The following is a 25,830-nucleotide window of genomic DNA, read 5'->3' as shown; positions in this document are numbered from 1 at the left end:
TTCCTCGGCTGGTATCAATCGACTGAAAACCAATCAAGCTTCACAGATTTTCACCAGTTTCAAATCTGGGTCAAAATGTGTAAAATAGTGCACCACATGTAAGAGATTTACATCTTTTAAAAGGCAAATAAAACATTTTATGCATTGTAGTAAAACATTGTCTGGTAGCCAAAATTACATGCGAAGGAACCCAAGTTAGAAAACAGAACATCACGTTAAGTCCTTGTCATAAATAAACAGATCAGGGTTAAGGTCTCTTTTACCTGGAAAGGGTTAACAAGCTCAGTAACCTGAGAAACACCTGACCAGAGGACCAATCAAGGGTCAGGATAATTTCAAATCTCTGTGGAGGGAAGCCTTTGTCTGTGTTCCTTGTTGGCTCTGTGTGCTCTCTTTGGATCTAAGAGAGGCCAGACATGTCTCCAAGTTCTCCTGGAATAGTTCCTACTATCCAATAGTGAGTATTAATTAGAAAGGCGGATTAGTCTTATAATTTGATTTCTACATTTGCAATTGTGTGTTTGCTGGATAAATTCTTTATTCCTGATTGCTGTTACTTTGCTTTTACTGAGAAAGAAGTGGGAGGGGGAAGTCTCTCCAGTTTTTATAAGTTAGACCCTGTATTTTTGCATCCTGGTATGACAGAGATAGTGTACTTTCTTTTTTTGTTCTTTTAATAAATTCTTTTCTTTTCTTTGGACTTGGTTAATTCCTTCTCTTGTGGAGATTCAAGGGAAGGGGAGGGGGGGACGAGTGAGTTCCTCCTGAGGGTGATTCACAGAGTTGAATCGGTGTGTATCTCTCCAGAGCGGCTAGGAGAGAGGGAGGGGGGAAGTGGGCTGCTTCCCTGTGTGTAGAGATTCAGGGAGATTGAATCTGTGTTCCCCAGGGAAAGTTTGGGGGAACAGGCAGTGTGTCAGACACTTAGAAAACTGACTGGTGGCAGCGAAGAAGATCTAAACTAGGATTTTAGTTTAGGGGAGTCCATGCAGGTCCCCATCTTGGAACCCAACAGCTCTAAGTGGGGGTGAGACCTATGACAGTCCTCAAAGGATACCTGGTATAGTCTGTGTACAACCTTTACACTGTGAGGCACCTTGTTATAACCCACACAAGTGTTTCAATCACCCACCAGAATCACCAAATGCTATCTCGTTCTGTATTTTAAGTGTCTGTTTACTCAGATGTTACAAATTGCCTATGGGACAGGAACTGTCTGTCACTTCCAGAGCAATTAGTATGTGAAACCTTATCAAAATAAATCTGTCAAGTTTGAAAAGACATAAATATTGCACAGGGATCTCTAAGGAAATCAAATTGAGTATGGTACAGTATGTGTTTATGTATTCCTACACAAGGAAATGTACTTAAGGCTTCTCCAGTCTGTTTTTTTTTTTTCCCCATCCTTTTTATTATATCACTTGATTCAAACTCACTGTAATTCTACAATAATAAAAACTCCCCAGTTATTTTAGAACAAAAAAAATTAGAACTCTGAATAGTATCCCCCAGTTATTTTAAATACTACACAGTACAGCTGACTTGGTAATGCTGTCTCATGCCTTATAGCTACAGCAGTTATTGGTCATATAGCTGTAGTATATGTGCAGTGTAACTGTGTTAGAATCAGAGTAAGGCAGAGATACTAAATCATTAGATCTTTATTAAGGCTGAGATTTTCAAAAGTGGCTAGTGATTTGGGGTTCCTCTTTTTGTTTTTTGAGGGTGGGGGAGGGAAACCCAACTTGAGACAACTTAAAGGAACCTGATTTTCAGAAAGTGCTGAGCATCCATCCTCTGTAAATGTGTCCACTTTAAATTGCCTCAAGATGAGCTCCCAATCATTGATGTACTCAAAATCACTAGCTGGTTTTTAAATCAGTCTTCCCCATTGCATACAACATCCACACAGCCCTCTTCACTCTTGCAATCTGCTTGCCCAGGGTTTCTAAACTGGCACTGAATTCGAGTCAAACAAATTGTGGAGTACGCTATTAATTGCCTGTGCTGTAGTTACTACATAACATTTTTGTCTTAGGCTTTTCCTTATTTTGCTGGGGGGACCAAGGTCTGTGGAGATTCACTCAGAGCTAAAAGCTGCTCTTTGCATTCCAAAGCGGAAATGTTTGTCTATTGTTGGATGCTTCTGGGGGAAACAAGTTAATTGTTCACCAAGAGTAAATTAAAAAAAAAAATCTAAATACTTGCAGAAAATAATAAGCCTGCTGAGAAGTGCTACCTTGTTTACTCGAAGTATCCTCTTGACATCAGCATGGGGTTACTTATAATTAGATGCACATGTGTAAATACAATGATTAGATATTCCCACATAAACATAATTATATCTTCCAAGAAGTCTAAGCAGACATTTTATAATCCTGTCATTAAAAAAATAATAAATAAAATGAAAAACACAACAATCTGCATACCCCCTCCTATGTGTGTAAACACTGGAACATTAGGACAGACTGTATTTCCTAAAGTACATAACAGTACTTGAGGTCAATTACAATTATGGCTCATTAGAGTATTAAACTAGGAATATGCTGTTTACTATAATTAATGTTCCCTTTACAAAGCTACAGTGATCTTTCCTTACTGTAATTTCTCAAACATTTTCAGTGTTTGGGTATTAGTCTTAGACAAATATAATGGGGTTATATTACATTAACCTAACTTATAAACTCTGCAATCAGAGTATGAAGTATGTCACTCACTGTTTTTTTCTTTTGCAAATAACTTCCAAAGGCATGTTATAAATTAAAATATTATCTAATTAGTCACATTAAAGATTATAGCTACTTAATTTAGTGTATTAAAAAAATCCAAAGTATAAAACCATACAGTTCACAAGAACAGAGTAAGGCAGATTCCACCCTAATTTATCTTGAAAGGAAAGAAGAAATAAAGTTAAGAGTATTCTTCATGACTCAGGAAAAATGAGATTGTTATGGGGTGGTCCCCTGTGAGTCCTTTCAGGCCACAGACCACAACTTCTCCAGGTCTCCTTCACCACCACCTTTATTTATTGTATTCTTCCAGTAGGCCACAGCATATAGTGTTGTTCACATATAGTTATAGTTCATAGCCAGCTTCCCCACTTGCTTCTAGCACTACTAGCAACAGTCAGTCTTGTCTACTTCTGCCTTCCTTCAGGCTCCCAACTCTTCCTGCTGCCCTTCCTTCCTGTCTGCTTATATGGGCCCAGTTGTTGGGGCTGCTTCTACCCACTTAGCCACTCAGCTGTATCCCCATTCAGTTAATTATCCTCTTCTGTCAACTGCCTGTCTTTAGTTAGTAGAAACAGATGGGGATTTGAGTGACCGAGTGCTGAGTTAGCTCCTGAGTCAGCACACCCGGTTACAGATATGTTCTTGGGGACAAAGGCATAACAATTGTTCCACACTTTGTTTCTGTGTGATAAAGCTTCCTGACTTGTCAAACCATTAAGTCTGAATTCTCTGTGATATGGTGGATGATAAATTCAAAGAAATGGATGTGGAGCCAAATGAGTTATGTGCACATACAAACATAGTCACCCACAATTTTGATGCTCAGTTTTGGAAGCGAAGATGTAGATATTTGCTTGTGAAAGCTGGTCCACTGTCCACTGGTCCTCAACAGTTCTTAAAGGTGAACTACAAAGTAAGTTTCCCTGCCAAAGACAATGGTTCATTTCATTTGAATAATGGTGGAAGGCCTGATCCTGCTAAATGATCAGTGCAGAAAGACATTTGTGGGGCCGTGACTTGGGAATTCTACATGGGCATAAAAGTCAGCCAGCACGGTAACTTTGCAAGATTGGGACCAAATGCTATCGCAGCAGCTGCATTATTCCCTGTTATACTTTGTGTCTAAAGTTTTTTCAACATTTGCAAGAGAAAAATAGAAGCCTGGACATAGTCAGTATAGGAGGAAAATATATTCAGTTTTAACCAGCTTCTTTTTAAATGTGTTAATGTGTAAATGTTTAAGACTACATACCTGTTTTATTGTCGGTACAGGATATCCCGGTTATTAATTTGTAAAAAAAGACAAAAAAACAAAAATCAGATTGCTTTATACAAAGCTGACATTTTTGGCGAAATTGTTTAAAAAACTGAACCTTTGGATATAAATCAAAGAATTCCCACAAAAATCAGCATTGCAATGGATGTAAAAGTCCACTAAACAAGACCAGCATTATCTATACCCAAATGTGACAGGTTTTCTTACTATTTTTTCCCCCAAATTAATGAATAGTCCAGAAAAAGAAGCGAGATACTGAGAGCCCTCTGTTCTATAAGTTACTCTCTATCTGCATTTCTGCTTCTTTACAGAGCCCTCCTAGTTTATGCAAGGCTGCTCTTGAGTCATCTTTGCCATAAATAGCTCCAGCGCCTGTCTGTGTTACAGCTCATCACTTTTCTAAGCCATGTGAAATTGGCATGATTCTTGACAGTTTCAGAATATCATTAATGAAATTCTCGTTAATTTCATTTTGTTCTGGTTTGGAAAAGTTGAGGGGCAACAGAGGCATTGGAGCTATAAGCTGTCTGTCTGAAGACTCAGAAAGTCAGCACTGCACCAGTACACATATGGAAGATTATTATCATAATTGTACAAACAAGACATTTTCATTTCATTATGAGTTAGTGTCCCCATACTGTAAGTACAAGAGACAGGGAGAAATTCATTTTCAGAGTTTCAGTTCTGCCCTGGGATGACCATATTTTAAATTTTAAAAAGCATTAAGTTAATAATACTAATAATACCTTTTACTTCTAGAACTGACTTATGCATGGATCTTCAATGAATACCCATCATTTGTGCACCAGGATAATCGTCGCTTTGTTTCTCAAGAGACTGGGAATTTGTACATAGCAAAAGTGGAAACATCTGATGTGGGCAACTATACATGTGTGGTGACAAACACTGTAACAAATAATAAAGTTCTGGGCCCCCCAACTCCTTTGATACTGAGGAATGATGGTAAGATATCTGGTTTGATTTTTTTTGTGTGTGAAGCAATCATTGTGCAAATATTAAGAAATAAAAGATAAATAAATAGTCTCAACTTTCTAAAGATCCACTGAGGATCTGAAGAATGCACAGACTCAGTTTTCAGTTCTATGTCATAGAAATCAGTATTTTTTAAAGCTGTAGTTGTGAAAGATACTTTGTCACTGGAAGATGCCACAATAGCACGCAATGGTTGTAAAATAAAATACAAACTTGGAGACACTTGACCAAGGACAGGGAAGAAAACAGATTTTAGTGGATATGCTGCAGTTTTGCTCATTTTATACAGCCCAAAAATGAGCACACAAGTACTTTGCTGTTTTGGAGGCTAATAGCTTAGGCAATAGTTCCCAGTAGAATGAATGCTATTTTTAGTAGTCAGAGGAGTGGTACAAGAAGGGAAAAATAAGTAAAGATTTCTAATTTTATACCGCAAATCGATCTGTATCACATTAAGTTTTTGAGTAGATACATAAATCATATTTTCATGATTACTTGCAGTGTTTAAATGAGGCTTTAGGAAGTCAGTGGAGTAATGGATAGAAGAATTTGGCCCTTAAATCCAATATAGGTTATCCAGTGCATGAAAGAAAAAGGTGAAAGCTAAAAGCTGTCAAGTTTTCTATTAGCATCTGCTCCATATGAGGAATAAACATAGCCTGTATGTTATGTAAGATCTTCAGTCACAATATTTTACATAAATCATACCATGCTCTGCTTCCACTGACTTTAGTGGAAGTAAGATTGGGCCCTGTATATGCTGCTGTTCTTGAAATGGAGCATAATGTGATGATGTGTACTAGTTGTACTCACTGTGAAGCATATCACCAAAGGCTTTACCTTAGCAAACCGTTCCTCTGCACACTCACACTATCATATTTACAGGGTCCAATTGCCTTCCTGAAGTAATTCACACAAACATACTCCAACTCCTTTGATATTTACTCTAGAGTTTATTATGGACTTGAAATTTTAATTGAACTGCTGAGGAGCCCTGGAAAACATTGCATTAAACAGGAAAGGTGCTATAATGTCCATTTAGCAAAATATAGTCAGATTTCCCCAGCTCAAAAATTAGTATATTTAAGATGTGCTACATTTGTATTTTGAAACTACGCTTGTCACTAACATTGTGGGCAACATCTAAAATCATTTCCAACTTAGTTTCTAATACAACAGTTAGTGATGCAATAAATTCTGGACTTAACATGTTACGATGCATCAAAAGAAAAAACACAGTACATTTCAGAAATACAAAGAGCACAAATGAATGAAATGGAAACCACAGAATAGCCACATTGTATTTAAACTGGCAAATATGTCTTGCTTGTCTTTTGGATTTATGCCGACATGTCCAGTACATCTTAATATATGACATATTATTCTCATTAGACTGCTGTATCATTAAATTAGCAGACCAAGAGGCCAATTCATCAACAATTAATGTCCCAGTTACATCTAATTTCAATTAGAATTACATGGGAAAATTTCACAATGTACCGCTCCCACTTTACTTAAAATATACTAAACTGTTATTAATCGATCTACTGTAGAGTACATATTATTAAACATGGAACCATGTAGCAGAATTCCTGTCTATGGTGAGGTAGAATAGGAAGCCTCCCCTCCTTTTTTCCCCGCCAAAATATAGGCTAGACTAGGGATGAAATTCTCTCCACCTGTAGAAAACCTGAGGTTGAGATCCTTTCCACCACTTTGGCTCCTTTATTCTGGGTTGAAGGGACTTAGTAGCATAAAGGGGGCCTTAAAAATCCCAGTTCTGCCTAGGGAGGATTCCCGCAGCACAGGCATTATAGAAGACAGCCATTAGACTATCTCCTGAGGATCCTCTTGCAAACCCTGATGTAGGGTGTGTGTCAGGAGCTGAGGATGGGAGAGTGTGTCTGGGATGGGGCTACAGCACACATTACAGCAGAGACCCCAGGTAGCAGTGCATTCCCCCCCTACTCTGGATCTTAGTCCCAGTCACCTTGTTCAGCCATTCCTAACCTCCCCTTCTCCCTCCAGCTCCTAGTCCTATCTCAGTGTTTCTCCCCAAGCCAACTGGCTCCCAGTCCTGCTCATTTCTATCACCGGCTCCCAATCCCAATTTCCTTGCCCAACCAGCCCGAGACTCTCCTCCCTCCCTCTCCTCGCCAGTTCCCAGGCCCAGTCTCCTTGCCCAGCCCATCACAGATTCCCTCCCCCTTTCAGTCCCAATGGCACCAAATTCCTTGTCCCAAGCATTTTTTCCTCACCCCTGGTCAAGCTTCTGTCCCTTCTGCATTTGAATCCTATAGTTTCTTCCTCCATGCTGCTGGGGTGCCAGTGTAACTTTTGGGTGGGCTTATTGCCTTTCTCCAGTGCCTAAAAAACCCAACTCCAATAGAAAAGCACCTGGAGACTCAGAATTCAGTCATGGAGGACGTTCAGCAAGGATTGCACAGGGTCAACCTCCACACCATCAAGTCCAAAAGGAATGTACTCTATGCTTAAGTACTAAATTTATAACTTAATTTTAATAACAGAACATGGCTACTTTATAAGCCACGTACATTATCTTCACAATTATATATAAACATAAAGAAAATAAATTAAATATAAACAGGTCAGTACCCACAGAAACACAGTGTGATGAAACCAAGAGTTTCCACAAGCATAGGTGGAGTTCACCTGTGTCTCAGTTAGAAACTTAGGTCACCAAATCTATACAGTCTGCTGAGTCAAAAGCAACATCTTCCCTCTACTTGCTCGTAGAAATCTTCAATTGGAATCCATTCAGACTCTTCCTCCTCCTCTGCTGAAATCACTCAGTTAGTCAGCTAACCAATTAACCAACCACTCAATTAAGTATACAGATTTTTAAAAAACCTGTTACAAGAAAAATGCAAAACTGAGAATAGCAGAATAAATGATTCTTTCCCCATTATCACATTTATATAAAAGAAAAGTTGGTGAATCATACTAGCTGAGACCATTTACCGTATGTACTTGTTCATAAGCTGAATATTTTTGGTAAAAAAGTGGCACCGCAAAGAGCTTATAATCGGTCCTCACAAAAATTTGATGATTTTAAACTCTATGGAATCATTTAATTGAATATCTAATACATTGTCATTTTGTTTAGCTTGAGCGTTTCAGGGGTCGCAATTCACTGTTCCCAGCCAATGGGAGCTGCGGGAACTGGCGCACCACTTCCCGCACCTCCCATTGGCTGGGGATGGCGATCCATGGCCACAGAGTGCCGGGGGGCTCCATGCCTGCGGACGCTCCAAGTAAACAAAATGTCCCAACCCGCCAGCAGCTTACGCTGACGAGCCGGGAGCCAAAGTTTTCCAACCCCTGAAATATAGGGTCGGCTTATGAAAGGGTCATAGAGTTTTTGCTATTTTTACCTACCCATTTTGGGGGATTGGCTTATAAACGAACGGGCTAATGAACGAGTATATATGGTAAATAAAAAAGAGTTTGGCTAAAATTAAACATTCAAAGTATACAATTAAAACAAAATAAATTAGTTTTCCTTCTCAATTTCCTTTTTCTATAATGCACACTTCCAGGGCTCCCTGTTGGAGGGCTAACTAACATTCTGCAAAATGCTTCAGCCTGCTTTCTGCTCCTGTGGCTCAGCTTCTCACCACCCACACAGTGCACATGTGGCCTTTTGCAAAGCAGCTGTCTTTATTACCTGCCCTCCTGGAGTCCGAGTCCAGCAACAGGGAACCTCTTGAACATGCACAAAACTACCACACCCGATTCCAGAAACTTCTGGATGTGGAGTGCTAATTGTGCATTTGCCAGGGCCGGCTTTAACTCTTTTGCCCAAGCGAAAAAAAAGAGCGCCGCCCCGCCGTGCCCCCCTGCAAGTGCTGCGCTACTGAACCCCCTCGAGTGCCGTGCCGCCCAAGCCCCTGCCCCCTGCAAGCCTCCACCCCCCGAGCGCTGCACCGCCCAAGGCCCCGCCCCCCCAAACTCCGCGCCACACTGCCCAAGCCCCCCACCGCCCCGAGCGCCACACCGCCCAAGCCCTCACCCCCCCGAATGCCGCGCCACCCAAGCCCCCACCCTCTGAGCGCTGCGCTGTGCCGCGCCACCCACGCCTCCGCCCCAAGTGTCACGCCGCCCAAGCCCCCACCCCTCGAATGCTGCGCTGTGCCATGCCGCCCAAGCCCCCTGCCCCCCGCAAGTGCCATGCCACCCAAGCCCCTCCCAAACGCCGCACCGCTGAAACAAAAACAAACAAACAAAAAAAAACCCTCCAGCGCTGCCCAGCCGAACCAAAAAAAAAAAATGAGCCCCGCCCCGCCCCAAGGTGCCGCCCCAAGCACGTGCTTGGTCAGCTGGTGCCTGGAGCCGGCCCTGGCATTTGCCTAGCAACGATGACCCAGACACAACTCAGGCCTTTCCTTCACCACCACCACCCCGATAGATCTCTTAAAGGGATATCTCCTATTAGGCACATGAGTTACATTAGCACAGGGTCACAGAGAGTGTAGGACAGACCACCTCCCTGCTCTCAGTTCCAGTCCTCAACCCTGCCCCAGGCCAGAGCAGCTGAGAGTTACAATTACAGGAAAAGTCAAACTTCGTCCCTGTAGCTGTGGGCTGGATGGTGTGTGCTCGGACACTGTGTGGGTATAGCTCATGCACGGTCTGGGAAGCACTAGGAGCTGTGAAAGGCTTGAGCATGCTCAATGCAGATAGAATCTTCAGAGGTTTTAGCGGCTAAAATCTAAGTCTTTAATGGAGCATGTGTGAATTCTGATTTTTCAAAGATTTTCAAGTTGGCCAAATCTGGGCAGATTTTCATGGGGATAGCAAACAGCACATCCCTGATACAAAGGCCATGCCCCTACAAATTTCAAGTTTTTGCTCCAAAGCATGGTGATACTAGAGCTGTTCAAACAGAAGGTAATCAGAATTTTTTAACATAAAAAACCCATGTATTTTTCTCTAGCCTTGTTTTTGGAAACAGACAATCCATTTTGGCTGATATTGTCAACAAACACAAAAAAATCATCCTGAGGCAGACACCAAGAATAGAAAATTTTAGTCCAGACAGTTGAAGTTTGGGCAAGTTTTAAGCAACTGAAAACAGGGTCTTATATTGGAAACTGTCAGGCAGCCTTAATAATGGACAGCGCTATCAGACCCATCCATATTATAATCTCCAAAGGCTGAAAAGTATTGGGCCTAATAATTCAGACTGAAATGCCTAGGATAGTGACATTCACTTGTGAGTTCCCTGGTACTTTTATGTGTCTTGTTGTTTTGCTAGTAAGTGTTGTGTATTCGTATTGTTAACAAACATACTTTGTTCAAATGACTGATTTTATGTGGCAGCTGCTTTTTATATAATGTACAGACAATGCTCATTTTGAAGCAAATTGATTGAAGGAAGGTAATGTAACCTGTTCTTGTATCAGAACAAGTAATATATAGGTCAAGAAGTAAAAGTGGATTTGATGTATATCTTAGCCCACACACACACTTATCCTGGGCATTTTTGATGTAAAACAATCCCACTGTGAAAATGCAAAGCAAATAGCCTCTCTAGCTTCTTGCTCTCATTAAACTTGCACCATGCAGTACTTTTTATAAAGCAATGACACACATGGCAATACAGCAGATAAGAATAAAAGACCACCAGAACTACTTCAATACATTTGATTTACTCATCACAATTAACTCTGTGGGAATCTATGCTGCCCAAATCAGTATGTATTGGTAGCAGTCATTTTTCTTCATCAGGTGTGCTATTCCCTATCCCCAAAACTGCAGGACTGCCCCCATTCTTGAACACCAGTCCTGCATGGTGGGCCCTCAGAGAGAAACAGTTAAGATTTAAACTACGATCATCAATTAGTTTATAATCACTATCGGTGAAATTATATGTACCAGTTTTAAGACTCTGCAGTCAGTAGAAATGTGGCAATTTATCATAAATTTAATGGCTTTTTTATGTGCACAAATTTTTAAACACAATTTCATAAAAATCCTGCCATGATACATTATTTAATAAGGCAGTTAAAGATCAAGAAATTACTAGTACAGTATATGATCTCTGAGCATCTAAATCCTTAATAGGAGCCCTAATTAGCCCCCAGTGCTTTTAAAACTTTTTCTAGTGGCTATTTGTTCCACATTACATTATTCAAAAGGTGGTGATCCTACTTTATCATCTCTTTCCTTCTTTTACAAGATACCTGCAAAAGAACTAAATATTCAAAAGCAAAAAAGTAATGGAAGCATGAAGAAATTTAATCTTAAACAGATGGAGGGGAGCTGTGATGCAGATTTTCCTCTGGCAGTAAATGGGAAGAGAGCCCACAGTACTCGGCTGTTAGAGACAGGCCCTGTTTTAAATGAGCAGATTAATTGGGCAAGTAATGATGTATAGAACAGCTCTGTGATAATGCAGGAACACTTGAGAATGTATTACAAAAATTCAGCCACACTTTAGCATCTATGATGTGTTCACAGGGGTGATGGGTGAATATGAGCCAAAAATAGAAGTACAGGTCCCAGAAACAGTTCCATCTGCAAAAGGAACAACTGTGAAACTGGAATGCTTTGCCTTGGGAAAGTAAGTTTTGGTTCATTATTATTACTTTAGCTTACACGGGTATAATAGTACTGTATACTAGAGTATGCTTTTTTAAATCACTTGCTTTATTTGTAGTATAGCTATTTGCTGATTTCCTTTACATGCAAGAGATTTGTCTTACATTAACCAGCCATAAAAATGTAGATTGCTAAAGAGAAGAAAATAGACAATTTATTTGGTAAAATTGCATCTAGGTATATTCTGTTACTAAGGTTCTTTTGGCACCTGAGAGGCTCTGAAAAGTGTCACATGTTGCCATTAACATACATTTTCAGCACATATAGAATTAATATATGGGGCAGATAGGAAAGTGGAGTTGTTGACCCTTATTCATCGACTCCTGCTCAGCAGGTCAGTGCAGACAATGTGCATGATGGGCTAGCTGGTAAACCGATTAAAAAAATAAATTATGCAATCAGTGACCAAACTACTCCAGTTCCTGGGCAGAGTATTCACCCTGTGGAGAGAGAAGTCATCATATATTTAACAGATGGAGCTGATCAGATAAATGGTTATCTTAATCAGGCCAATACTATACCAATATGGGGCCCAAACCTGCTCCCTCTGAATTTCAGTGGGAGTTAAGCTTAGTCCCAGGGAGACACAAAATCAAAATGACAGCAGTGTTCACTTTCCAAGAAAAGTATCAGGAACACACAATTGAGCTTTGGGTGATCAAATCAAAGAATTAAAATTAAGCTTGTGAAGTGCTTGTTGAAATGTTTTCAAGAGGGTAACCAGCTCTCACTTAGCAACATGCATAATATATCGAGATGGGTGGATGTGTGTGTGTCATCACCCTCTAGTGACTGGCCCACAGAGAGAATAAAGAACCTATTATTGTAACCAGCTATTGAACATCCTCTTCACCTCAAGTGATACACACCTGTGGTTTTGGAGTTAATGCATCAAAGTTCTAGTCCTGATTTCCAAAGTCAGAAGGGAAGGTGGGGAGTGGCTTATCTAGAGACTGGGTCTGTTGCTTGCAGTTTGGATTCACTGCACAATATACTTAGTATATGAACAAAATTATTGCTTTTAGAGAAACAGAACTTCTACTGGTTCTACTTTTTAAAATATGAATGAATAACCCAGTAACAGGATGTAGCTTTTACTATGAGGCTCTTTTGCTTTGTTCTTATTATCAGCCCAGTTCCTACTATTAGTTGGAGAAGAGCAGATGGTAAACAAATACCCAGGAAAGCCAGGAGACAAAAATCGAGTGGAGTTCTCGAAATCCCAAACTTTCAGCAGGAAGATGCTGGTCTATATGAGTGCGTGGCTGAAAACGTGAGAGGAAAGAACATGGCACGAGGGCAGCTTACATTTTATGGTAAACAGCGTGACAACTTTCCTGGTTTTTTTATTGCAACACAAGCAATGTGTAGTAAACGTTTTTGTCAGGATGTCATTGTTTTTTTATGTTTCTTAAATTATTTTATTTTGCCAGCAGTAGTGCTCAAAGAGTGCAATTTGAAATAAAATAAAATCTTTCTGAGTAGGGCATATTGATTGTGACTAAGAAGTGAGGGGAAATGAAAACATGCATTGTGGAAAGGAGACTGGCATGGTAACACACAGAAAGCAATTGTAAAGCAATTTATTTGCCGTTCCCTACAAATAGCTGCAAACCTAACACTCCTGTGAGGCATTCTGGTTGTTATGATTTGTGATTTATTATGAGAGCTCTGTGCTGCTCTTCATTAATCATTGGTAATTGCTCTTAGCTGGTTAAGGGCTGTTTTTAGAAGGGGTTTTGGTGGTAACACTACACAGCCTGAAAACTGTTGGTGATTAACCAAGTCAGTGCCTGACCAAGCCTTCCCACTCCAAAGACTGTATCTGCTCTTGTTAGAGTCAAATCACAGATATTAATCCGAGCACGATTTAAATGTGAAATTTCAAATGCCTGGGCCTCCTATTAAGCTTGTATTGGTGCCTCTAATCCAAATAGAAGTGTCTGCAGATACATGATCATCTGTTTGAAATTCAGCCCAAATTGTGTCAGCCTTCAGGAAACGAACTGAGCTTGCAGTTGCAAAGTTTGAGCTGGTCTAAATTACATTAGATTTACTCATTAGGGATCCAAGGGGGAATCATGTTGCATTTTTTAAAGGTAAGAAATCACTGACTAACAATGTTCATGGTTTGGGATTTATTTTCATTTTGGTTATTTTTTTGGAACCTGCAGAATATACAACTGTATGCGCACGCACGCGCACACACACTCACGCACACACACACACAGTTGTCCTTGCTTTACACTCCCAAAAGGCTTCAAAAGTCCCTGTGGCATAGTTACCACTCTATTTCCAGACACAGCTTCTTCTGGAGCACCTTGGTGTCCTCCACTGAGGGAACAGTTGTTCAAGCGTGACCCAATGTTCTCTCTCCTGCACTGGTACTGAGCACAGTTATTCTTCAGAGTGCAGAGTTCTAACCGCCTGGGAGACTGGATTGAACTCGAGACCAAATCTATGTTCCCCACCAAGACAGTACAGCATGTCTGCACTGCACTTGCTGGCACAACCTTTGTTAGATTATAAGAAGCAAGCATAATGAATTTGGTGACCTCAGTCCAATTCCCAGTGGACAACTGTCCACATCACAAAAGCCACCACAATTGCTGTCAATTGTCATACTTATCAGCAGTCTTGGCAGAGAAGCTAAGGCTTTTATGGGATGATGGAGACTGAGCTACCCTCTTATCCCTAAAACCTGTTCCTCCAAGTCAGGGTTGAAGCACATTGCAGTGCAATGCTGAGAAGCTTGTTCTACTGCTGTCTGTGCTCCTGTCTTTTCTCTGGGTAAATAGAGGAATTCAGTTTCCAGAACTGTCCATCTGTTATCAGTGACCAGTGCTAATTCCACTTTTTATTTGAAAGATATTAAATTAAAATATTATCATTTTTTTATCTTCACTAGTGTCATTTTGAAGCTGGCATAATCTGTCCAGTTTTCAAGGAGACCTTTTTTTTTTTTTGGCAGCTATTTAATGTTGAAAATGTAGACCGTTTGCAAAACTTAGGCCCTGAAACTTGACCCTGAGTTTCATACAAAGGCTAAAAATTGCATCCTGAAAGCAACTTTGTATAAATACTTCATATGAACAGCTAATACTGAATTAAAGCATATTCCTTTAATCCTTTTTCTTGTTGAAGCTGGGAAATGTTATATTTTATGGAAATATAACTAAGGTTGTTACAGCTTTTCAAGTTGTTTCTAGTGGGTCAAAGGTTCACATCCTAGAAAGAGGAACACTCTAGTGTATTTGATATGGAAAATCAGACATGTCACTTACTTGCAGCATTGCTCAGGGAAATGTTCTATCGCAATTCATGCCCTCAGAGATTAAAATCTGGCTCTAACAGTGTTACTCTTTTAAACTGAGTTATCTACTTCTGTGAACAGTGGGGGGAAAAAGAAAATGAAATTCAAATTTGCCTGCTTGCTTTAGATAACCCAGGCATTCCTCCTGTGTCACCACTTTTGGTGCTTCAGAAAGTTATCAGGAAAGGCTGACTTTTGTTGTATTTCACTCTTGTATCAATGCTTATTCTTTTGTGTGACTTTTCCCTTTGCTAGCATATCAGTGACACCAAAGTTGTCTGGCATTCTCACTGCAGCAGGAAAGAATAATTAAACATGAAAGATGTATTCTTCCATAGAGTTCTCTGTTCTGAGACACTAAAATATGTTGTGTTGTTCTTTTCCAAAGGCATGATTCCTGTTATCCAGCTGTCCTATTTCATTATTAGAAAATGTATCAAATTAATATAATTATAAGTACTTGTATTTCTCAACCAAAAGTACATGGCAAACCCTGACTTGAGCATTGCTTTCCTTGTTATTTTTACCATAAGACGCTATCATAACACACACAATGCCTAACAGGTGTTTTGTGTCTGAGATTACCTGGGGAATACTAGTGAATTAAGTTTGGAAATGTACCTGTCTCTTTTTTTAGCCCTTATGTATTGCTTATCCATACAACACCGTAGCAGTCACAGGTATGTTGTATGGTATACCTGGTTTTGCAATCTGCTCCCTATTGAACTGGAAAAAAATGAGCTTTCATAACAAGATCTAGTTTGAACCTCTGCTGCTGAAGAAGGTGTGCAAATTCCCTCTGCAATGCAGTGAGCCTTCAAACTTGAGCCTATTACCAGATCCAGGGCTCCCAGATGGTAGGAATGCATTATTGCCATATGATTTGGACTGGCTCCTGGGCTTCTGCTTTCTCATTGAACTGATTGAACTTGGAAGTAAGGTTCCTCAGAAGTCAGAGAAATATGTTTTGATCCAAAACATTTCTGAAGTATTCACTTTAACCTGACTTCTATTTTTAATCTGACTGCTCGTAAATTTTAAACTTGATAACCTTACATGAAGCAAAGATTTATATCTTACGCAGAGGTAAAAACCCAACACTTTTAGGGTTTTCTAAGGTGACTCTTCTGAGCTAATTCTGAGAGAGAGCTGCTTTTCCTTTCACCAAACTGGCATCAAGATAACTTTTTTATTTATTATTATTTTTTATTATTTGCCATGGCTCCTGGGAGCCAAGGTGATGAGCCAGGGCCGCATTGTACAAACACAGAACAAAAAGACAGTCTCTGTCCCAAAGAGCTTACAGACTAAATATAAAACAGGAGACAGTGAGTGGACACAGACTGATGGGAGAACACAAAAAAACAATGGTGTTGCCTTTTCAGCTACTGTGATTAAAAACATTCCTAGGAAAAATAGGCCAATTACATTCCTGCTATAATTGTACTGAAATCAGTGAACCTAATTCTCCACTGTCTTGCACTTAGTGGGAGCAAAATGCTACCACATCATAGCATTTTATACTCATGTTACATTCCTGTTGTAGAAGTGTAAATGACTAGAGCTGGGCATAATTTTTTAGCTGAAAATATTTTCAACAAAAAACACTATTCGGTGACTCTGAAATGTGCCCCAAGTTTGTGCCAGTTTTGACAAATTGGGTCAAAAAACAAAAAAAAATATGAAAAAGTCAGTGTTTTGTTTTTACATTTCTTAAAAGAAATGTTTCGAATTTTTGATTCAAAATGACTTTTTGTTTTAGACTGTCCTTTGCTGGTATTTTTTAAAAAGTTAAAAACTGCTTAAAAAACAAAACAATATTTTTCCATTTTTCTATTTGCTAAAGATTTCAGTTTTGCGTTGAGCTGAAACAATTTTTTTTTAATTTTAGAATTGCCAGCAAACTTAAAAATCAGTTATTAGCAAGCTCTATAAATGACAGAAGTCTAAGTATGTTACACCAATGCTATTACCTTTGGTGGATACAGATAATAGTGCTGGCATAATATACTTAGACTTCCACCTCGCATGACATTTTGATTAAAAAACTAGACACAGCTCCAGTTGAGGCTTCACTAGTGCTGAGTAGAGAAGAACAATAACTTCCCATGTTTTTGATATGACTCTCCTATTAATACACTGCAGCTTGAGATTTCTCTTTTTTGGCACAGCATCACATTGTCGGCTCACATTCAAGTTGTGATCCACTGTAACCCCCAGATCTTTTTCTACAGTACTATCATTTAGCGAATTATTCCCCATTTTGTATTTCTGACCAGTTCTCCACGTTATCAAGGTCATTTTGAATTCTAATCCTGTCCTCCATGCAATCCTGCCCACTTGGTGCCATCCACAAATTTTGTAAGCATACTCTTTACTCCATTACCCAAGTCATTAATATATATATTGAGGAGTACAGCACCCTGGACAAAACTTTGAGGAAACCTACTGGATACATCCTCCTAGTTTGACAGTAAACTATTGGTAACTACTCTTTGAGTCTTTGATTCAAGGAGCTGAATCTATTTAGCTTAACAAAGGTAAGGTTAGGGGGTGAGTATCAAATATTTGTAATTACCTACAAATATTTGATAATGGGCTCTTCAGTCTATCAGACAAAGGTATTGCACAATCCGATGTCTGGAAGTTGAAGTTAGACAATTTCCGACTAGTAATAAGGTGTAATATTTTAACAGTGAGGGTAATTAACCATTGGAACAATTTACTCAGAGTCATGGTGGATGCTTTATCACTAGCAATCTTAAAATGAAGATTGAATGTTTTTTAAAATCAGATACTCTATTTCAAAGGGAAGTATTTGGGGGAAGTTCTATGGCCTATGTTATGCCAGAGGTCAGACTAGATATCACAGTGGTCACTTCTGGCCTTGCAAGCTATGACTATTCAAGGTGCAAAACACGTTTTCAGCTCTGATTTTTACTTCCACATTGTGATGTAGTCCTGAATGGACAACTACGAGGATGTCCCCACCAGTATGACCTCAGATGCATGTTGTGCGGTGGACGCCATTTTGCTCTGCATCCTCCATGTAGTTTGAGGTTGCGCTGTGTGGAGGACACCATGCTGAGAACAAAATGTCATCCTCCACATGGCAGACATCCCAGTAAGCTGTTCCAGTGTGAACTGGCCCCACTACAGTGCTGCATGCCAGCTGAGCAAATGCACTCAGCTTTGCCATGCACCCTTTTACAAGTCCCATGTAAAACAAGTTTTCACGGATAGTTACATGATGTCTTTAAAAGGCCTTTTGCAAGTGAAATGAAGTCAAAAGTGCCATCTCCGATTTTAAAAAAGTGATGTACACACTGGAGCACCTAAATCCTATTGACTTTTAATGAGACGACGTGTTTTTTGAAAATTTTACCCCAAAGTGACTTAAGAGCCTAAACCCCATTTTCAAAAGTGAATTAGGCATTTCAGAGCCTAAAGTCAATGTCTAGAGTGGATAGTGCTTGCCAGTCAGCTACAGTGGGAACCACAGTGACACATACTCAGAGAAGAAAGAACAGTTACCCTACCGTGGTTCTTTGAGATTGTAACAGGGTGGCTTACCTCATGGGCTGGAGAGGCTGGAGATAAGCCAACCTCCATTACAGAATGATCTCCACGTGAGAGGAATCAGGTAATTCCAGTACAAAAAGGAGCGGGAGGTTGCAGTGAAAGTGGGAACCTAGGAAACTCTGGCTATATTTGTACACACTGCAGGGAACAGCAAGTCTCTGAGTCAGCAGGGGAAAGCTCAAGAAGCAGGAGACAGTGCAGAAAGCTCTTGAAGCAAAGAGGCCTGAGAGAGACCCTGTCCAAGCGGAGGAGGGACTGCAAAGGCCCAGCTGGGAAGACCTGTGAACAAGGACAATTTCTAGGCAGGAGATGCTGCAGGAGAAGCAGAAAGGTGGTCCCTCAGGGAGCTGGGTTTTTCCCAACTGAAAGTGGGGTGAAGACTGTGTGTGAGTTTGTGGTCTATGTTTGAAAGTGTTATTTTGATACTGAACTGGGTTTGAGGCCCAGAGGGCCAGTATGCACCTGAGAACTCAATAAATAGGATCCTAGGAGGGGATTGTTTGAACTACCTTTAAATTCAGTTTTTAAAGGCTCTCGAAGAGAGTAGGAAGCTGAGGCAGGGTGCTGTAGAGTGACCTCTGGCCACAGAGATTGTTGTCAGTGCAGATCCCAGGATCATCCTCCATCCCCACTTTTCAGTGTTCTCAGTGACATGGGCTTTGGATTGTGAGGGATCTGAGGGCCCTGCACCACCCTTTATGCCCTCATATGGGAGCGCTGGGAGGCTTGGGGCATATAGGTGACCCTGATGGTAAAAAGACTCCAAATTCCTATAATGGACTCCATGCTGATGACATCATGAATAACCACACTTATTGTAGGGTAAGAAACTGTTCTTTATAGACTGCGCCTTTCTCAAAGAACTTACAAATGAAAGTCATGATCCTGCAAACCCTTATGCTTATCCTTTACTTAAGCACATGTGTAGGCCTATTAGCATCAATGTGAATAAAGTGAAGTTAATTTAAGTAAATGCTTGCAAGTTTGGGGGTGTGAATGTGCATGACAGACAAAGGGAATCTTAAGCTATGTCTATGGTAGAGACCTCACAGCGGCATAACTGTACTGATGCAGTTGTGCTGCTGTAAGATCTCCCATTTTAGCCATCTATGCCGAGGGGAGAGAGCATTCCCGTTGACATAATTAAACTGTCCCTAATGAGCGACAGTAGCTATGCTAGTGGGAGAGCGTCTCCCACCAACATAACACTGTTCACTCCAGCGCTTCTGTCGCTATAACTTATGTTGCTCAGAAGGGTGGGTTTTTTTCAACACCCCTGAGGGACAAAAGTTATACCGACAAAAGTGCTAGTGTAGACATAGCCTTACTATCCTAATTATACAGATGGGGACCTGAGGAGCAGAGAGATTAACTGATTTGCCCAATGTCGTTCAGAAAGTTGGTGGCAAAACTGGGAAGTGACCCCAACTCTCCTGAGTGCCAGTATAGTTCCTTAATTCCAAAACTATCCTTCCTCTCTGAGTTTCTTGACTCTGCTGTCAAACTTGCTAGAGCAATGGAGGCTGAGTTTTGGAAACCTAAAAAAAAAAAAAAAAAAAAAAAAGCATATAAAGTATTCAAATGTCTAAACAAAATAGGGCACTACTAACCAAATAGTAACAGAAAAGTTCCAGTAGAGAATACTTTCTACAAACTCCTTTATTTCTATATAGTATCTATTTCTATAGTACATGAGCACACCAAACAAATCTTTAGACAAGAAAACCGGGTCAGGCTGAAGGGACATTCAAGGAGTTGCTGAGTTTATATCTCCCTTGAGATAGTGTTCCCTGCAGAGCACTTCACTGATAAACAACGATGGGGGAAAACATTAAGGTGTAGGCATCATGATTTCTAAAAATAGCAGAGTAGAGACGAAACAGCACTCTTCTGTAATGAATTGCATTTATTTATTTATTTAGTAATAAATTCTTAATTGGGACGGTCCATTCAGAGTAAATAACCTTCCAATTCAGGCCCTGATCCTGCAAAGAATTATGTGAATGCTTATCTTTACACACATGAGAAATTCTATTGTAATCTGAAGGCCTGATTCTCATTTATACTAAGGCCACTTTATACCATTCTGGCAATGTAAAGCAGCCTTAAATGTAAATTCTATTATTCCTGCTTCTAGGTCTCTTTTACACTGCCAGAGAGGTGTACTGAGAACCAGGTTCAATAAGTCTTTGTAGGGCTGGGGCTTGAAATCACAGGCTATTTTTTTAAGTCCAAAAAGACTTGAGGTGAAATAAAATACTGTTCAGCTAAAATACAATGAAATCAGTATGATACTTAGTATAGTTTATTAGTTAAAAATAAGTTTGAATGATGATCATAAGACCTTCCAACTTCCCACAGTCTCTTGCAGTATCTGCAGTCTGGTGCATAAGTGAGTGAATAGCAAAAACTTCAAGCATACTGCTTCCCTTTATAAATGTATACCGAGTCTGTAACACATGATCATCAGATCCATTGCAAAAGGCAAAAAAAGAAAATACATAATTGTACAAAATGTTTTATGAAACAGGAAATAGGCTGGTATAACTAGGCAACATAATGTCAAATTAAATTCAACATAGATAAATATAGTGTAAGGCACATTGGAAAGACCAATTTAAATAGTTGTTTTTAACTGTTCTTTTGTTAACTCCTTCAAGTTCTTCTTCTACTACTTCTGTGATATTATAGTATTGACCAAATGCCCCAGTCAGGATTGCTCTGCTGCTGTACAAAGAGAGAAAAGACAATCCCTTCCCAGAATGAGTTACTTTCTCCTAACACAAACAGGTGAAGGGTAGGATGATGAGGGTACAGCATTCAAGCCAATGAACTTGCTGAAGTTGCCCAGCTTTGTTAGATGAATGGATTATCATTTGTTTTTTACCGAGAGTAGAGAAAAGGAAACAGCTTGTCACCTGCCTCCACATGGGCACTAAGAATTCTAACAGATTAGGGATGTATGAATTAGTGAGACTACGTTCTTCTTTCTCCCAATATAACATGTGTGCTTAATGGTCCCTCACAGGGGGCAAACATCATTCACTGTGTAAATGCTTCAGAACAAAAAAATGCTTTATTGTTAATTATTTTGTTCAACTGTTTTAGTCAGCACTGGTGTTTGGCTCTCTGGTCTGATTCACTTTCAGCGTCTTCATAAAGGCTAGATACAACAATAGGCAGTCTTCTCGCCCTTCAATAGAGTATCTGCTGTTAATGATGAATTACACAGCCTGGGCCAGGTCCTCTGCTGCTATAAATTGCCTTAGCTCCACTGAAGTCTATATACAGCAATTGTGAATCTAACAATATGTGTATTAGTTGCTCTTTTGCTCCAGACACATCTTCGCTAGTTTTGTCTATTTCATCTTCACACTTGCTTTTAACCCTTTTAGTGCAGGATTTCGGGTCCAGCCTTAGCTGGGTCTCCTTTTTGGCGCTTGCAATTTGGGCAATAATTGCAACACAGCTTAGGCTATTTAGACATATAAGTGCCAGACTATATTTGCACTTATTTGGGATAGAGTGGCCAGGTACCTGGATTTTGACCAGAAAGTCTGGTCCGAAAGGGGACCTGAAAGTGTCTGGTCAGCTCTACTGCCAGAACACCCAGAGTCCAGTTACCGTGGGCGGGAGAGGCAGGGTGGCGCTGGGTCATCACCCACTCCAGCCCCTACTGTGCCAGGGCCGCCTTCTACCTGCATCAGGCAGCTGCAGCCAGGGCCGCCCAGAGGATTCTGGGGGCCCGGGGTCTTCGGCGGCGGGGGGCCCCGCTTCGGCGGTAAGTCGGCGGCGGGGGGTCCTTCCGTTCCGGGACCTGCCGCCAAAGTGCCCCAAAGACCCACGGCGGGGACCCCCCTCTGCCGAATTACCGCCAAAGCGGGACCCGCCGCTGAAGTGCAGCTCCCACCGCGGGTCTTCGGGGCACTTCGGCGACGGGTCCTGGAATGGAAGGACCCCCCCCCCACCGCCGAATTACCACCGAAGACCCGGCTGCACTCCGGCGGCGGGTCCCGCTTCAGCGGTAATTCAGCGGCGGGGGGGTCCTTCTATCCCAGAGAGGAAGGACCCCCCGCCAGCGAAGACCGGGAGCGAAGAAGCTCTGGGGGCCCGGGCCGGGCCCCGCGAGAGTTTTCCAGGGCCCCCAGAGCGAGTGAAGGACCCCGCTCCAGGGGCCCCGAAAAACTCTCGTGGGGCCCCTGCTGGGCCCGGGGCCTGGGGTAAATTGCCCCACTTGCCCCCCCTCTGGGTGGCCCTGGCTGCAGCTCCCAACTCCAGCAAAGCAGGCAAATCCCTCCTGACCCGGGCAGGGGAGTGGGTGGGGGAAAGCGAGCGAGGGGAAGGAGGGGGAAAGAGGCATGGATAGGAGTGGAGCCTTGGGGGAAGAGACGGGCAGGAACAGAGCCTTGGAGGAAGAGGCGGGGCAAGGGAGGTTCTCGCACTCCTACTGGAGTGTCCGGTTTTTAAATATTACCAAATTGGCAACCCTAATCTGAGTATAGTTACCCACTTAGCTGTCTAAATGTCCTAAACTACACCTTTAAACCTCTGAATGTGGTCAAAGGTGAGCAGGGCTTTGGAAATGTGTCCACTTTACATTGTACCTGCCAGAGACTGAGATCCAGGCCCTGATTCCATCACTTGAGATGGATTTCTTTTCTTTAAAGAATACTCGTATCCATCCATTCAACCATTTTTGTATGTTTTTCTTGCCCTTTTTTTCCTTTCTCTCATAGATGTGACATATCCCAATTTCTTGTGACGTTAATATCATTCTTAAATTAGCTTCCATGCTGGTTTTATGATTTCTAATGGCCTAGCTTTTCCCTTCAGGAGTTTTCAGGGGTTTGGAAGAAGCTCTACTAACAAAGGAGCAGTTTTTTTCAATATAGCTGCCTTTAAACTAGCAGCTGTTGCCAGCACAGCCATGTCAGTCACAAATCGCACCTCTTCACACCCCAGACCTATAGAGCTATGGCGTTAAAAGTTTGTAGTGCACACCTGGCCTTACACCCTTATTCTATTTTTTTTTAATTAGCCTGCTTGAAGCTTTGTATCACTTTACTGCTTCTTTGTATGACCCCCAATGGGAGGACGTCAAAATTTCATTATATTATGGCAGCTGGTGCTGGTGGCTCAAACACACCTATTTCATGAACCAGCCCTGGTGTTTTACATAAAACTAAATTAGGAGAATGTCTTGTATTCTCTAGAACAAGTGGTTCAATGGAGAGTTTGACCTAATTAGGAATGTCTCCCAAAGAGAAGCAAAGAACTGCATTCCTGTGAAACAATGGGCCCTGCTGTTGTCACTGAGATTTATTATTGACCTACTAAGCTTTCACTATAGCTGTCTGCATCATAAATAGCATTAGGATAAAAAGTTTAACCAGTTCACATAACTAGAATGGATGAACACTGGACTATGGTTCAAGTCTGTGGCTCACAGGTGCTGCACAAGAGATTATAATAAATAGCTTCTGTAGCTGCTTGGATCATTTCCAGCATCAGAAGTGAGAGTCTCGATGCAATTACTTGCATTAGGATTTAAGATTTTGTAACCTGAATAAAATAAAGACTGGAACGTTCTAAAAGTAGGGATCAGATTGCTCCTTCCAGTTAATAAACACTGGCTCAGTCCTTCAATCCAGGACTGGACAGGCAAAAATCTGCCATTTGCATGGGTGAAATCTTTGCTTATGCAAGGAATGTAAGATTGATAGCCACAAAAGGAAAAAGAAAGATCTAAAATCTCACCTATTATAGAATGAGTTCTTATCATTTCACCTGAGACATTTATATGTGACATTCCAATATAACTATGCCACAGAGCACACTGTACAGATTATGTAGATTTTCTTCATTAATGTGGGAGCTGCTTTTGATTACTTTGTCTATTTTTTAAAAAGAGCAACTTGTTTTATTGGGAAATGGGAAATGAACAAAACAAAAAGGAGGTTTTTATAGAGCACCATTTATAACATAGAGTATCCTAAGGCTTTCTTCAAAGTTATGAGTTAGATGCTAATAGTAATAGTAGCCATGTAAACGAATTGTGCTGTCAGCTGTAACTTGCAAATAGCATTAAATCTTGGAACCTGTTGCACTGAAAGAAGGAATGTATGCTGGAACTCATTACTTCATGTCTTATTCAGTACAGGGCTAGACAGTTGCCACTCATCTTGCTCTGTTTCACGGCCTCCCCTTTTTATGTCTCTCTTGGGATGCATGTTCTGAACAAGCCTTAAGTCACAGGTGGGCAAACTACAGCCCGCAGGCCACATCCGGCCTGTGGGACCCTGCTTTCCGGCCCCTGAGCTCCTGGCCCAGGAGGCTAGCCCCGGCCCCTCCCCTGCAGCCTCAGCTCACTGCGCCACCAGCGCAATGCACTGGGTGGCGGGGATACCTGACCCGGCGCTCTGTGCTGAACGGTGGCGTGGCTGGCTCCAGCCAGGTGGCACGGCTGCATGTTCTGGTGCTCTGGGCAGCGCGGCTCTAGCATCGCCAGCCACCAGTGCTCCAGGCAGCGTGGTAAGGGGGCAGGGAGCGGGGGCGGGGGTTGGATAGAGGGCAAGGGAGTTTGGGATGGGGGTGGGGGGTGGGGGGTGTGGATAGGGGATGGTCAGAGGTGGGAAACAAGGGGGGTTGAATGGGGCCAGGGGTCCTGGGGGGCAGTCAGGAAGGAGAGGGGGATTGGATGCAGCAGCGGGGGGCAGTCAGGGGTAGGGGTTCTGGGGAAGGTCAGGGAGAAGGGGTGGTTGGATGGGGCAGGGGTCCCGGGGGGGTCCATCATGGGGCGAGAAGCAGAGGGAGGTCAGATAGGGGGTGAGGGGCCAGACAATGCCTGGATGTTTGGGGAGGCACAGCCTCCCCTAACTGGCCCTCCATACAATTTTGGAAACCTGATGTGGCCCTCAGGCCAAAAACTTTGTCCGCCTCTGCCTTAAGCATAACAGTAGGAAAGGAGGAGAGGAGTAAACCTTGTCCACCTCTCCATTTTCGGTTGTGACGTCTGTTTAAATTCTACATTAACATTCAAGTATCAGAGGGGTAGCCTTGTTAGTCTGGATATGTTAAAGTGGCAAAGAGTTCTGTGGCACCTTATAGACTAATAAACGTATTGGAGCATGAGCTTTCGTGGGTGAATACCCACTTCGTCGGGTGCATGTAGTGGAAATTTGCTGCTTTTACATTAACATTGTTTCACCATATTAAGTTTGCCTTTCTGCTTTTGTAATCCCCACTGAGTATTTCTGTGGTGTATTTCAGATTCTATGCAAATTTCTGTGTTTTTTTCCCCTTTGGTTTGT

At 41.5% G+C, this 25,830-nt stretch overlaps 1 protein-coding gene across 19 annotated transcripts in view; it reads left to right on the top strand.

The window, feature by feature from the left end:
• The window catches only part of CNTN4 (contactin 4), a 760,740-nt gene that overhangs the window by 615,000 nt on the left and 119,910 nt on the right, over positions 1-25,830 (top strand). For all 19 annotated transcript variants that reach the window (XM_039547154.1, XM_039547144.1, XM_039547143.1 and 16 more), the window contains 3 exons: positions 4,768-4,971; positions 11,485-11,587; positions 12,757-12,941. In XM_039547154.1, coding sequence (XP_039403088.1) covers positions 4,768-4,971; positions 11,485-11,587; positions 12,757-12,941 — 492 coding nt within the window. The remainder of the gene's footprint in view (positions 1-4,767; positions 4,972-11,484; positions 11,588-12,756; positions 12,942-25,830) is intronic.

This window comes from Mauremys reevesii, linkage group 7 (genome assembly GCF_016161935.1).
Source record: "Mauremys reevesii isolate NIE-2019 linkage group 7, ASM1616193v1, whole genome shotgun sequence".
NCBI classification, from domain to species: Eukaryota; Metazoa; Chordata; order Testudines; family Geoemydidae; genus Mauremys; species Mauremys reevesii.
This window is presented reverse-complemented; position numbering and strand designations above follow the sequence as displayed.